We start from the raw sequence: 14,878 nt of genomic DNA on the forward strand, positions 1-14,878 counted from the left end.
TGCGAGGCGGGAGCCAGGGGCTTTGCCCCACAACGGGGCCACCCAGTGCCATCCCTTGCCCCTGCCATGGGGAGGTGCCAGGGCGAGCCGATGGGATGCGGCGGGAGTCAGGGCACGGCACCCACTGGGCACCCGGAGCGGGAATGGCGCGGCTTGCGGGTCCACCCTGTCCCCACTCTGGGCGTTCCACCCCGTCGAGTGCAGAGGATGGGAAAATCCCCGCGGGCAGGATCCACGCCGCAGCGGGCGCTCCTCGGGGAAGGGCAGCCCAGGACAAGGGCCCCGGCAGGCAGCGGCATCCTCCGGGGTGTGGAGCTGGGCTGCGCGGGGCCGCCATGCAGCCCCGGAGCCCTGCGGCCAGCGGGGAAAGCGGAGGGGACTTGGCAGGGACGTGCCAGAGCCTCGGCACGCTGTAAACAGCCGCCGCCGCAGCAGCAACTCCTCTGCCGGGAGCCAGCGCCGGGCGTTTGTTAGTTGGAAACCAGATGGTGCTCTCCCAAGCACCGGCACAGCCCGCCCGGCTGCGGCCCTGCGCCAGCAGCGGGCTCCCGGGGACCCCCGGGCTGTGCTGCGCCCAGTGCTGGCACCCCATAGGGGTGACCGCAGAGATGGGAGTGCCAGGAGGGCCCCCCGGATGTATGGGTGGTATCGTACATCCATCGTGCCCCATTGTTTCCCCAAGCCAGCATCAGTGTGTCCCAAGAGATGCTGTGTCCCAAAGGGATGCTGTGTCTCTAGGGATGCAGGAGGGCAGAATCCAGCAGAGGGGATTACAGGGAGGATATTAACATACCCCATAAAACCTCACACGCACCCCTGTACTGCACTGTGCCTCAGTTTCCCTGTGCCTCCCCAGCAGCAGGAGACTGAAAAGAGGGGATAGAGGCTGGTCCTCAAGCTGGAGTCCACCTGGTCCCCCAAATAGGACTGAGATATCAGGAAAGGGACAAATCCCCATCTCCAAGGCCAGGGAAAGCCCTGGGAAAGGAGCAGAGGGGTCCGTGCCACATCCCACCTGGGGACACAGCACAGGGAACATGGCCAGCGAGCCCCTGTCCCAGCATCACCAGTGGGACCCGGGGGTCCAGGCTCTTCCCCAGCCCCAGCAGTCCTAGGGCAGGTGCACTGAGGGGCACGGATGGACCGATCCGATCCCATCCCATCCCTGGGATTCTGGGGGGGTCTGCAGCCAGCAGACAAACAGACAGGGCTGGGGAGGGGCCGGGGAGCAGGACGGCATCGCCGGTAGCCGTGGCGGGGGGGGTCCCGCAGTGTTTACAGAGCTTAAAACCCGCCTAAGCCCAGCAAGGCCACAGCGCACAATAGCATGTGGACGTGGTGACACCGGCCGTCTCCACACCACCTTGGAAGACAGAGAGCCCTGCCACCCACCGCCAGCACCGGGATTAATTATGATAATGTAGTTCTTTCCCCCTTTGTCACCCTAATGAATGGGCCCCTTTAGGATTTTAAGGCCTTTGTTTGGTGCCTCTTTACTGCGGTATTGTAGGATGGGGACTAGCAGGTGGCAGGTCCCCAAACAGCCCCTTTTGTCTCCTTTGGGGGCTGTTTTGTGGTGGAGTTGGGGAGGGGGATGCGAGGATGTGGGGAGGGAGGGGGCTGCAAGGGGGATCCTGGACGGGACCATAGGGCTCACCCCATCACTGCGAGGCCGTGGCACCCCACACCCTGCAATGGTGGCATTGGGGACCGCTGGCCCCGGCCGTGCCCTGAGCTGCCCGCGCCCTGGCCCGCCCGGTGGGCAGATGCCGGGAGCCACCGTCTGAGCCCCTGCCTTGATCTTTTACTGCCAGGGCAAATCAATTACCCGGCAGAAAAGTCCCTAAATCCCACCATAAAACCCGTTTAGCAGCCGCCGTGGCGCTCGCCAGGCCCTGGGCAAACCTCGCCCGCTGCCGGCACGAAGCCGGGAGCGATTTGCTGCGGGGAGGGTGGGCAACTGCTGCTGCTGCTGGGGAAGGTCGGGCTGCAGCCACAGCTGCCCAGAGCATCCCCATTCCCGGGAGCCAGTGACAGCTTACAAGGGGTTCTGGCTGTGCTCAGACCCTTCCCACAGCTCCCTGCCCCTCTGCACCAGCCTGTCCCCATCTGCATCCCCTGGGCATGGAAGCAGTTACGGATGTGCCAGCGCTGGGGACTGGGGACAGACAGATGAGGTGGCACAGAGGCACAGGGAGAGGGGACAAGGCAGGGCATGGAGGCGCCTGGATACCAGTGCCTTGTGCCAGCGTGAGTCTGTGCCACCGGCTGTGAATCAGCACCGTGGTGATGATGATGGAGCCTTGCAGCCAAATAGGAGCATCTTTAATACCATGGGGACAGCGCCAGCACGGGGACAACACCAGCATGGGGCTGAAGGGCCTGGGGATGGTCGAGGTCTCCCTGATGCAGGTTGGGCTGGGAGATCCCTTCAGGTTCATCCTGGGTGCATCACCAGGTGCCAGGCACTGGGGACGCCTGAGCCCCATGGTACCACCCCCATGGCAAAGGGGACCCCGACTACCCCATCCCCCTGGATGAGCAGGGCTCCCCACGGGGAGAGATCAGATCCTGTCCCAGCACCGCCGGGGGCTACGAACCGGTGAGCAGCGGGGTGGTAAAACGGTGACAAGTAATTGGTGTCCCGGCCAGTCCTTTCATGCTGACGCCGTTTTATGGGTGAGGAAATTGCTTGTGAGTCAGGAACACAGGAGACAAATTTAGGAAGTGCTCTCTGAATGTGCCGGGGTCAGGCGCCGAGGCCGAGTGCTTGAAACCTGGGTGGCCTCGGCGCTCGCCCCGCATCCAACCCCCCGGCTCCTCGGCATGGGAAAGCAGACCTTTTATCTTATCACTGCTCTTCCGCCGCTCCGGCATCCCCCACACGGCCCCCTCCCGGCGCAGACACAATGCACAGTGGTGGCCAGACCCATATCCAAGACCCTCCAGGAGTTCCTGGGCTGCCAGGGGGCTTGGGGTGCCCTACATCGCACTGTGTCCCCTTGGGAAGCAGCCTTGCTGCAAGCTGCTGTGGCCTTGGGGACGTGGCGATGGATGCAAAAGCATCCATATGCCATGGGGCAAAGCGGTGCCTGCAGCCAGTCCCCATCCCATCAGCAAAGATAATGGGGTACACCGATACACTGACCCCCATCCTGCATCACTACCCCTCACACCTCCTCCTTCCCTGCATCCTCTCCATGCTCCAGGGAGCAGGTTGTCCCTTTTGTTCGTTTGCTCCGGTTTTAATTGGGAGGAAAGGCCGTGGCCCCATTAAAACGCACCCGGATGCAGCCGACGGCTACCTTGAGCGCGCAGCCCCCCGTTCCCGGGCGCTGCATGGAGCGGTTTGGATGTATTTGTCTTGATCGCTGGCCAAGCGCTCTCTCCTGCAAAGCAGCATGTTTCTCATTTTCTGTAGGTTTAACTCCAAATTAATTTGTAAGTGATCTAGGTTTCTTGTCCCCCGAAAGATACCTAATAGCGGGGGGGTGGGGGGGTAGCTCCTGCCAACCGAAACGTCTCAGCGGGGTAAAGGAAAAGCAGGAAAAAGAAACCCAGGAACTGTGACCCCTGGTGGGTATTTAACAAGGTGTCAGGGCGAGGGATTTTCGGAGCCGGCTAAGTGGATGTGACACCGGCCCTGCGGGTCGGGACGGGGCGTGGGGATGCTCCCGCTGCTGCAGTGGCTGCTGCTGACAGGTCCCATCCCGACCCAGTCCTTGTGGGGAGCAGGAATGGGGAGGGATGTTCAGCAGCCCACTACCTGATGGGTGCTGTGAGCCTGGAAAGATGGGGTGAACCCTCCCACCACGGGCCATGGGAGATGCCCTCACGGGGTACCGATGGAGCCTGGTGCGCGCAGGGAGGCCGCACAGAGCGGGGGTCCCCGGGGCTGGTGCGTGGTGCAGGGGCCGCATGGGAAGCGGGCACGGTTTAATTGGGCGGGCGGCCGCGCGGCGGGGCCGGCTGCTGGCAGCAGGACACAAGCTCTTTTGTCTCCGCTCTCGCTGCCGGCACCGGCTGGGGCTGGCAGGACCCGGAGCGATTCAGCCACCGAGAGCCGAGCTCGCCACGGGGGCAAGCAGCCAAACCCAGCCCGGCTCCTCGGGCTGACACAGGGCTCTGCTGCATGCGAGGCAGCGCCCAGGTGGCCCGTGAGGCTTCCCCAGTGATTAGGGGGTAGGAAACGTGAGGCAAACCCCGGCAAACAGCCCTGCAGCCCTCCCTGTGCCCCTTCTTGCTGGGAAAGAGAGCGGGAGCAGGCAGACCCTTGTCCTTCCTGCTGGCTGGGGCTCCACAGGGCTCCCAGGGGGATGGCTGCATGGCCAGGGCTATGGGGCTGCAAGGGTGTGAAAGACCTGGGCTCTCGCTCTCCAAGGCTGGATCTGCAAGGATCAAGGAGGGATCTGCAGCAAGAGCAGCACTGCTTTTGGATCATGGCTTCTCTCAGATCCCCTCTGTGCATCTCCCCTATTCCCCAGTAACCTCTGGGCATGGTGGTTCTCCAACGCCATGGGTGACATCTGTAAGGGTTGGTGTTGGCTGGGAAAGAAGGGGGCTGCCCCCCACTACGTGTATCCTTTGCCTGCTTGGTCTGGAACAGCACAGTAAGGAGCCCAGGAGCCTGCTCTCCCACATCTTCCTCGCCATGTTGGGAACAGGGGCCATGAAGGTTGGAAAGGAGATCATTGTGGAAGCAGATCCCAAGTGATGGAGGGACGGCCCGGCCACCAGTGAGAGGGAACTGTCCCTCCTTGCAGAGCAGCTCCAGCCCCTTGCATGCGGGAAGCAGAGCTGGGGCGGTTGGGTTCATCGAAGCCAACTGTGGATCAGCGAGCAGAGCACGGCCAAATCCCTTCTTCCCGGCATCTGGCACCAAACACCCTCTTTGCAGAAAGGCCCATGCGGGGGGAGATGCTGCTATTGCTCAATGACCCTGTGAGGACCCAGGTTCCAGCTCCTCCCTGGAGCCGCTGGGAATGGCTGGACAATGCGGCTGAGCACCACCAACCCAGAGGTGGTGAGGGACCTCTCACGGGCAGTGCAGCCTGGCCAGGTTTGGCTCCCTGAGTCTCCCAACCCATCACTGGAGGATTCCCAGCTTCCTTGCTTGGAAGCATGGCTGGATGCTCTGGGAGAATCTCAAGTGCTGGGATGAAAATCAGAGGGAAGGGACTGCGGGGCATCTCAAATGCACCCAGCACTGCTGCTGACATCACCAGTCGGTCATTCCTCACCATCCCTTCCAGCTCTCCAGCACTGTCAGGCTGTGTGCAGCCAGGGGGTGTGTGCCAGCCCCGTGCACAGGTGTTCATCAGAAACCATGGTCCTAAGGGACATTGGTCGGTCCATCACCGACCCCATGCCTTGGGGTGACCCACATCCCGCCGCGGGGTTAAACTCCCCAGGGAAAGGAGGGAGGAAGATAGGAAAAACAATCACAAGAATTTGTTTCATGCTGCCTGGATCCCTCCCCGCACGCAGCAGTGTTTTTGGACGGCCAATTTATAATCAGCAGTGTGGAATGTTGTAAATTAAATATTTTTAAACAACTTTGCTCTCTCTCTGGTTAAACATTTCAGAGATCGCTCTTTCTTGTCTGTCTCTTGCTGGGTGGTCCCTCCATTCGCCCGTACATCTTCCTCAAACACAATTAACCATTTAGATGTTGCACAAAGGAATAGCTTATGCATACAACACCAGTCGCTCGCTGCTCCGGCGCTGGGGGAGGGAGGCAAATAAGAAGGCAGCTTCTTTTATTTTCTACTAAAAACAAAAACAAGAAAATCCCTTTTTCCTTCCCAAAACTATCCCATTTTTTCCTTGAATTGTAAAGGCACCGATCCAAGCTCATCAGCTGTCCTGGTGCTCAGTCCAACAATCCCTTTGCGTTCCCCCCTCCCCTGAAATTCAGCATTAGCATTTTAAAAGCCTTAAACATACAAGTTTATTTAGACTCAAGCTCTCCCAAGCTCTTGCTTTCCATATTTATATACACACGTATTTTAACGTATATAAAATGTCTGTCTATAGGGCCTGGAAGGAAGTTCTCGTCTGCCGGCCCGTCTGGGAGGCACAGGCACGGCTGTGGACCTTGGCTCCCGGGAGATGGAGTGAAACCTGACAGGATCCAGGAATCAGCTGCCCAGCTGGGAGCGAGTGAGGCTGCAGAGGTGCTGGGGGGATTGGCCGGGTGCTGGACCCTGCGAGGGAATCTCCATGGCCCCACATCAGTTGCTCAGTGAGAAGGTCTCTGTGCCCTGCATGCCCCCATGGCACCAGGGAGGCTGGGATGGGGCATGGTAGGCAGACTGCAATGCTAAGGGACCTAGCTCCAACAGCCTGCTGCAGTCTTCAGTGCTTTAAAACAGGTGACCAGAGGCCACAGGAATGGGCAGGGTGACAGAAGGGTGGCACTGATGGCCCCTGTAACATCCCAGGACCAGTGGTACCTGGGTTCTGGGTTACACCATGCACAACGTGCTGTGAGCACCAACTGGGGCTTGATCTAGCCCCCCTCCCATGGCAAGACACTAGGGCAGGGACCAGAGCAGCCAGTGGCTCTCACTGCAGATTTGGGACAGTGTGGAGGCAGCAAAGCACCTCCTGAGAATACTGGTGTTCCCTAGACCTGTAGGGTTTGTAAGGAAAGTTCTGGTCTCCTGGGACAAGAAGCTCCCACGAGCAAAGTCCAAAGCATGGGCAGAGCATGGGGATGGCCACTCTTTCCAGGCAGCCAGAGGAAGGAAAGCAGGGTGCAGAAGCCAGCAAGAAAGCCTGAAGGAGCAACAAGACTCTGCAGGATAAACCTTGGAGACTGGAAGCAGGAAAAGACTAGTGAGTCCTCATGATGTCCAGCTCCAAGAGGTTCAGGAGAGTCCTGCTGCTAGGGCTGCACACACAGCATCAACTTGATAGATCATGGGGGAGCCAGACCTGTGGACCTGAGGCCATACAACTGCTCAGCCTGGTGCTCCTCTCTCCTTCCTGCCCACAAACCAAACAAGTGTCCCAAAAGTGAGATCAAAGGCTGGTGCCAAGAAGGTTTTGTGTCCATCTGAACACCACTGAGGTGGGCAGCCCACTGTCCCACGGAATGACTGGCTGCTTGCATTCCCCTCATGTGACTCTGCTCCAAGGCTGCCAGGAAGATGGGAGCCATCCACTTCGGTTTGACTGCATAAGGGATCAGATTTGCTGCTCCTTCCTGAAAGATCACAACCATCACCTACAAAAGCAAACATGAATGGCTGAGGGAGGAGATCCATGTCTCTGGCATGTGTAACCATCCAACAAATGCTTTTCACAAGTCTCGTGTCTTGCAAATGGGTTTGGTTGCAAATACAGAATCACAGAATGGTTTGGGTTGGAAGGGACATTAAAGCTCATCCAATTCTAACCCCCTGGCATGGCCAGGTACACCTAGTCCACTAGACCAGGTTGCTCCAAGTCCTGTCCAGCCTGGCCTTGAACACTGCCAGAGATGGGGCAGCCACAGCTTCTCTGGGCAACCTGTTCCTGTAACCACCCTGAGAGTGAATAATTTTTTGCTATTATCTAATCTAAATCTCTCCTCTGTCAGCTCAAAGCCATTCCCCCTTGTCCTGTCACTACATAGCCTTGTACAAGTCCCTCCCAAGGTTTCTTGTAGTGCCCTTTAGGCTCTGGAAGTTGCTCTAAGGTCTCGCCAAAGCCTTCTCTTCTCCATGCTGAACAAACCCAGCTCTCAGCCTGTCTCCATGGCAGAGGTGCTCCAGCCCTTGGAGCATCTTTGTGGCCTCCTCTGGACCCACTCTAACAAGTCCACATCCCTCTTGTTTTGGGGCTCCAGAGCTGAACGCAGGACTCCAGGTGGGGTCTCATGAGAGCGGAGTAGACGAGGAGAAACCCCTCCCTTGACCTGCTGGTCATGCTCCTTGGGATGCAGCCCAGGAGAAGGCTGGCTTTCTGCAAGTGCACACTGCTGGGTCATGTTGAGCTTCTCACTGACAAATACCACCAAGTCCTCCTCAGGGCTGCTCTCAATCCATTCTGTACCCAGCCTCTATTTGTGCATTGAATTTTCCTGACCCACATGAAGGACGATGAACATCTTGGGAAGGACATCGCTGCAGAGCTGTTGCAGGTGGTACCCACCTCTCACAGGAGCCAGGGCAAGGGACAAAGCTTCAGGTGCCCCCATCATGGTGTAATAGCGGTGCAAGACTCACAGGAAGGAGTAGGGTGCAGTGTGTGCACACACTGCTGCTGGGCTCTGCACCCACACCAACCTGCTGCCCAGGGCACTGCCCAGTGACACCCAAGAGCCAGAGGTGCTGCTGGCTGGGGACCTCACTGGGCATCATGGCAGGCCTCTGCTTCACCACGTGCAGATGCAGCACGTGGCATGCCACTGCAAGAACCTTCTCACATCAACCCCGGTTGTACATCTGCCAAGGAAGTGCTCAGGACAAGCCTGTCCAAAAGCACCGGCACCTACAGAGTTGGGACGTTCCATCTCAGAGAAACATAAAGAACCAACTTGGTGTTAGTAGCACTGTGATGGGCACGGGCTGTGACAGTCTGCTGCATGGGTACGATAGAGCAGCACAGTGAGGAGACTTACTTGCTACCTGAGAGGTGACCCATTCTTCAAAGCTGATAAGTAGCTCAGCTAGCAACACCTTCCTGAAGGTGTGTAGGACACAGGATCAACAGTCACATCTATAACTGGGAACAGAACTTCATTTCCTTGGTCACCTACCCAGTTCTCTTGAAGACAGTAACATTTATGACTGAAGTTGCCTGACTCAACCCATCATCTGCTCACCTGATGATGACAGCAGTGTGGAGACCTGCTTAGATGAGGAAGGGTTAACCTCCCAGTGCCCGCCTTGGGATTCCTGAAGGCCCTATTATCCTGAACTATTTTTCATAATTACTGCCACACACGTCGAGTGCATCAAGAGTGAATCTTCACTTTGATAATTTGTGCTGCGAAATCTCACTTTGGGATCTACTTTTATCTCACCCCAAACACCTGCAGGTCGTAAAAGGCAAAAAGGAAAAGAAAACGCCTCAAATCCCGGCCAGGTTTTCAAGTGTCAGAGAACACTAAATTAATGCTAAATTCTAACCGACACAGTAAAGAGCCCCCCACCCTCTTCTTAAATTAGCTAAACAAAAGGACTGAGACTTTAACGTATAATTAAGGCACAAGGAGGTAAAGCTGTAGCTGTTAAGTAAGGGGATGTGGACTTTTCAGAAGCTAAAATGTATCCTAAAAACAGAAAGGGAGAAGGCTTTGTGTTTAAGTCAAAGTCCCTGTGGACCTCTCTGGGCTTTGCCACAGCTTTCTGGCTAAATGCAAAGCCAGGTAATTACGCTCCCCTCTGCTTCTGTTTCTACACACCCAAAATGGATGCCTCGCTCCTTGCCGCACACGGAGACAAGAACTCTCTTTAATTAAACCTTTGTGAAGCCTCTGCGATCCTTGGATGAAAAAGGCTTCGTACCTTAGGAACATGTTTGCGCACATACGTGAGGCAAAAAACCTCTAGCACGAAGCTGGAGCTGAACTGCAGCATGTTTCTTCTTCCTGCAGCTTGTCAAAGGCCTTGAAGCTCATCCTTACCCCCACTTCCCATTCCAATCTGGTCCCTTAGAGAAGGGATTTTGTTTATGAAACTCAGGGAACGTCTGGATTATAATCCCTCTCCTGTCAAATTAGCTGGGAAATGGTAATTTTCCTCAGGGGACACTGGTGCCCACGAAGCACACATCTAACATTTATCACTTCAGTTAATGAAATATCATCCCAGCCAGCTGCTGTAAGCACCTCTGGATGTCAAACTGCCAGGGGCAGATAAATGTCCCGTTGAATCCTACCAGATTCTAATAAACAGCTTTTAGGTAGGAACTTGTGTCCAATTTATAAACGTTAAAGAACAGCTTGTGTTTCAATCCCATCCAGGTGCTTTACAATCCTGGCACAACCCCTGACCACAAGGCTATGCGTTTCACATCAGCACACTCGACTCATCGCACAGATGTAGGTAGTCATCCACAGATTATCTAGATGTGGGGAGGGAATCTCTTGCCTGGGATTAGGAACGTCAGACTGACAAGTGAAAGAACCATCAAAATAAGGCACAGCACTCAGGGTTTAGCCCCACTTCCCCTCCATGCTCCTCCATCCCTCTCACATACTTGCTCTTGGGCAGGATTTCAAAGTAACAGCCCAAACTCAGCCCTGATGGAAATGGGTGCCAAACTCCTCAACTGCAGTACAGGAGAGGAGAGGCGCAGCTTAAACCCATCTGTGCTATGGGGCAGCATCATGAGAGCGAGGAGGAGGAGGCTGGCAGAGCCACCGGGCTGCAAAGAGCAGCCCTCATTACGGCTGTGTTCCGCTGCCCGCCTGCTGCGTTGATGAGATGCACCAGCCGCATCCCGAGCGGTCTCTCCCAGGCTCGGGGACGGTGGTGCAGGGCTGCAGGGACGTGGTTTACATCGCAGGGAGGGCGGCTAAATCATTCTTTGGAGTGGGCACAGTCTGTGTGGTCCCTTCTGCTGGAAAAGTACAGTGCGTTCGGCGGGCGCAGGAACCGATATTACCCGGCACAAACCCACGTGCATCCCAATGAGGGGGGAAGGGCTGGCGGACACACCGCTCTGCAAATACTGCTTTATTAAGACATAAATATAAAGCTGCACAGGAAAGGAGCAATGACAGGGTAAACCGTGCCAGTACTGATGTGTTCGGATGATCTTACGATGCTTGAACATCTGGTTCTGCTGCTGGCTTCCATAAAATCATCTTTAAAACCTACTCCGGTTATATCTCCATCAGCTGTTCAGTGCCCACAATGACTTCATTAACATGTTTGGCTGAAAAGAGAGAGAGAGGGAGGAAGAGAAGAGGAATTGAGTTTGCCACAGTGCTTCAGACCTCTCATTTTGCAAATCTGCAACTATAAAACAAATGAGAAAAGCAGATTCTGGGGAGCTCAAACACGGATTCGCTGCCTTTCTGTGGACTCCAGCATCAATCCCACACACATGGCAAGAGCCTAAACAACTGACTAAACATCAGGAGGTTTCCCTAATGAGTTTTCACATGTATGTGTCACTACTAAACAAGAGAGCCCGGACGGAAGTCACAGCTGCTGCTGACAGGTGTAATCCTTGGTTGAGTCGAAGAACCCTCCACATCCGATGTGGAGATGTGACATAAAATTAGAGATCAGTAATGCACCCGGCCCTGAAGAGCGCCGTGTGGCCTCAGACTGCAGGCAGCCTGGGGAGGAAAGGGGCTGCTGAGCATCTGGGGCCATCATGGAAGAGGGTGAGATCCTCTCAGCAACCCCTGAGATCTCAACCTGGCATCTTGAAAAGAAAGAACTTTTATTTATTTTGTAATTTAAATTTGACTTCTCCCTCCTGGATTAGGCTCTGGATGGAGCCTCTGCAAAAGCATCTGTGTGAAGCAAGGTCTCTGAGCACTGTTATCACCTCTAAGGGGAACAGTGGACAGCCCTCCTCAGACTCCTTGTGGAGCAAACATGTTGGAGAGGCCAGTTCCACAAGGTCACTCCTTTGCCTGTTCCCAGGAGCTCTGCACAGCCCCAGCGGACACATTCATGTGCCAGTCCCTGCCCCAGCACTGCTAATGCACTACTGAAAGAGCCTTCCCTTTAAAATGCAAAAGCAGCTTGTCAGGGAAGGACTGCAAATAAGGGATTTGAAGCCAAAATAATAAAAACACGTAACTGAAAGCCCAGTGCCTAACCCCCCCCCCCCAAGCATGTGGCCTCAGAGCATGACACAAAGCTGGTGTGCTCGAAGTGGGTGTCCTCAGGGTACCATGGGGGGGAGGTGGTGAATCTAAATTGCTCTCTGGGAGCTGGACACCTATTCAGGTGGAGCTCAGGTGGTCTGACCCATGCCCTCAGGCTTTCCATCTCCCCTTCTGCACATTAGGAATAACAATTGGCTCTGGAGCCCGGGATAAAGCTCAAGGCTTGCGAGGTGCTGGGATACACTGATGGAGGCTGTGTTGTCCCCCACATCTTACACAGCAGTGGGGGTGGATAGCCAAGGATGATGGAAAGAACTGGTTGTGTTTTATTTACCCACCTAAAACTCCTCCCCTCAGGGGAGTGGATTTTGCAAGACTGCTGCAAAACAACAAACATGCCACCTTTGGCTAAATGAAGAAATTCCTGGCAATCCCCAGGCTGGCTGGGCCAACATGATGTTTCTCTTGGTTTAAAATTCAAGGCATTACCTTTGTACCATGCAAACCAGTGCTCCAGAAAGGGTCTGATCAAAACCTGCTCTACAAACTTCAAGGAATATTGGACTGTGGCAAGACAATTTCCCAATACAACTCCAATCCTATGAACATATGGATCCTGCTCTCTCCTCAGCCTGGGTTAGCCACACACCTCCTTACAGAGACCCTTCATGAAGGCAAGAATACAGGGATCAAGGAGCTTCTCATCTTCAGCATCAGTTTGAGTCATTTAGTTCTTTGCTGAGGGTATTCAGTGACAAATGACAACGAATCCTGGAGCCTCATGCTAACATCCTGAAGTTGGAATGTGGAGCTCCATCTCCAGCACTTTGGGCAGGACGAGCAGAGGTGGATGCAGTGCTCAGGAAAATGAGGGACTGACTGTACAAGTGCCAGGTGCAAGTGTGATGTAGGTAGCACCACACAACCTCTGCAGCACAGCTCTGCCAACAGCCCCAAGTCCAGCCTTCAGCACCTCTCTCCTCCCGTCCTAGACCCCACACAGCTTTGCCAAGGTACCTCAAATCCAACCTGCAGCACTTCTTGCTATAACATTCCTCACCCCCAACAACTTTCCCAATATATCTCAAACAGGCCCTGTAGCAACTCCTGTGACTCCATTCCTGAACCTTCTCCAAGCAGACTACCTATCATGTTGATTTCTATGATGTGAATAAGACCCTGGCTACCATCCAGTGAGAGTAATTACGTTATGCCTCTGCAGATTAAACATGCCTTCATCTAGGCTTATAAAGAGCCATGTCAATTTATGGGTCTATATATAGGTTATCTGTAGCAACACTTTTTAATGAGGAACTTCTTGCTTCGTTTCAGACAGCATCCTGCACTGTCCTAAACACGCAGAGCTGGGATGGGGCCTGTCGCATACTTTGTGGCAGAGCGGCTACCATCTGTTTGTATTGTGCACTGACATGCTTGCAGCTGACTTGTATCTTGCATTTTATACCTGATGAATCCAAAAGACTACTTGGGAGTGGGCAAATAAGATCACTCCTATTTTACAGATGGGGAAACTGAGGCAGCAATGAGTTTAAAGAGTTTAAAGGCACACAGGAAATCAAAGCATGCATTCCCTCATCTCCATCCTCCTGCTCATTTCGATCCATGTTGACCAGATTTCCCAAAGTGGGCACACACAGCCTGCCTGGTATGTCACTGCTACTTCAGACTCCCATGAAATCACCAAACTCATTTCTCCCTGCACAGCCTAAAAGAAAACACATGAATGTGCCTGCCTTAAATCTTCGAGAAAGTGTTTAAGTGATAAAGAGGAATGGTTTTGCTAGAAACAAAGCCTGATTCCGCACCCTGAGGGGATGCGATAGGCAGATAAGGATTCACCCTGCTTCCCTCTTCCCTTCCCAAAGCCCTCCTTGTGGAGGGAAGGGAATTCAGACTCCTCCGTGTGTGCCAGAGAGCCGAGCTGCAGATAGCGTTTCATTATCAGCCGTGGCTGCCAGTTGCCAGTGGCTCTGGCTGGTACCAGCAAGCTCAGTTCATGCAGAAACTCTGCCTGAAACTCCGGGGGAGGAGGGAGAAGTACCTCACATGCTTAGCTGTTCAGCTCCCTTCTCCTTCCCTAGCTCCCCATTAGGGATTTCTTACCAGGCTGCCTTTTATCTGACACTGGCAGGGTTACAGATGCATTCAGCCCACAGAGAAAGAAGCGGGATTAGAGAAAGGACTTTCAGAAACCCTTAGAGTTGGACTCCGCAACCTTAAATCATGTTCAACTAGATCTTCTCAGATTGGGAGCATCTGGTGCTAAGCGAATCCAGAGCTGATCAACACATTCAACCTTCTTGATTAGCACTTTGCTTCAACTTGCTGATGCAGCCCAGCCTGAAGCCAGCCTGGGCTCTTGAACCCAGCGTCCACGGGGATTTTACTGAGTCTAAATCAAAAACCTGTCACTCGTTAGAGATGCGTTCCTGCTTTGGAAGACATTTGTTTACACATACTGTACACTAGCCCCTTAAAAACATACGCACAAGGCGAGCTGGGGAGCAGCGTGCAGCTTTTGGTGCTTGGCTAAAACCAAATTGTAATGCAAATAAACAGAGGGGCGGAAATGACTGCGCACAGGCCAGCACAAACCCCACCAGCACCCGGGGACCCCCGCTCCCCAGCCTTCCTGGCAGGTTCCTGCCAAGCTGCTCGCAGAAAGGGGATGCCGGAGCATTCCTTTAAAAGCCATGTGAAAGCATCTCCTTGTTGTTTGCTCAATTAGCCCCAGACAGATTGCTGCTGCTGCTGCTGGTGGCAACTCTGGGTTGTAAAGGAGGAGGGGAAGGAGGGGAAAGGGAGAGGGGGGGGGAAGGAGAGAGAGGGGAAAAAAAAAGGGTTAGGGCCTAGGCCCAGGACCACCACGAAGTTCCAGCCCTCAGGGGCTCCAGAAAACGTTCAGTTTACTCACTCAATTACATACACTGTTTTATAAACCCTTTAAAATAAAATAGAAAACAGTCCCTGGCACAGAATTACTGCTCTATTATACAGCAGTGATGAAAGCCACTGCTGTGTATTTGCTCTCTTTAAAGCAAGAGATAGTTTAACTTAAAAAACGAGGCAGGGGGG

The 14,878-nt window shown here is 54.4% G+C and overlaps 1 protein-coding gene across 1 annotated transcript in view; it reads right to left on the minus strand.

Annotated features, from left to right (window-relative positions):
* Window positions 1-10,655: 10,655 nt before the first annotated feature.
* Window positions 10,656-14,878, minus strand: part of EIF2B3 (eukaryotic translation initiation factor 2B subunit gamma) — a 103,012-nt gene continuing 98,789 nt past the window's right edge. Inside the window, exon 12 of the mRNA XM_062622947.1 lies at window positions 10,656-10,872. Within this exon, the coding sequence (XP_062478931.1) occupies window positions 10,820-10,872 (53 nt within the window). The 3' untranslated portion in view covers window positions 10,656-10,819. The remainder of the gene's footprint in view (window positions 10,873-14,878) is intronic.

The sequence above is a fragment of the Pezoporus occidentalis genome, unplaced genomic scaffold (assembly GCF_034315485.1).
Source record: "Pezoporus occidentalis ecotype Australia unplaced genomic scaffold, CSIRO_AGI_Poc_V1 ctg25, whole genome shotgun sequence".
Taxonomy (NCBI): Eukaryota; Metazoa; Chordata; class Aves; order Psittaciformes; family Psittacidae; genus Pezoporus; species Pezoporus occidentalis.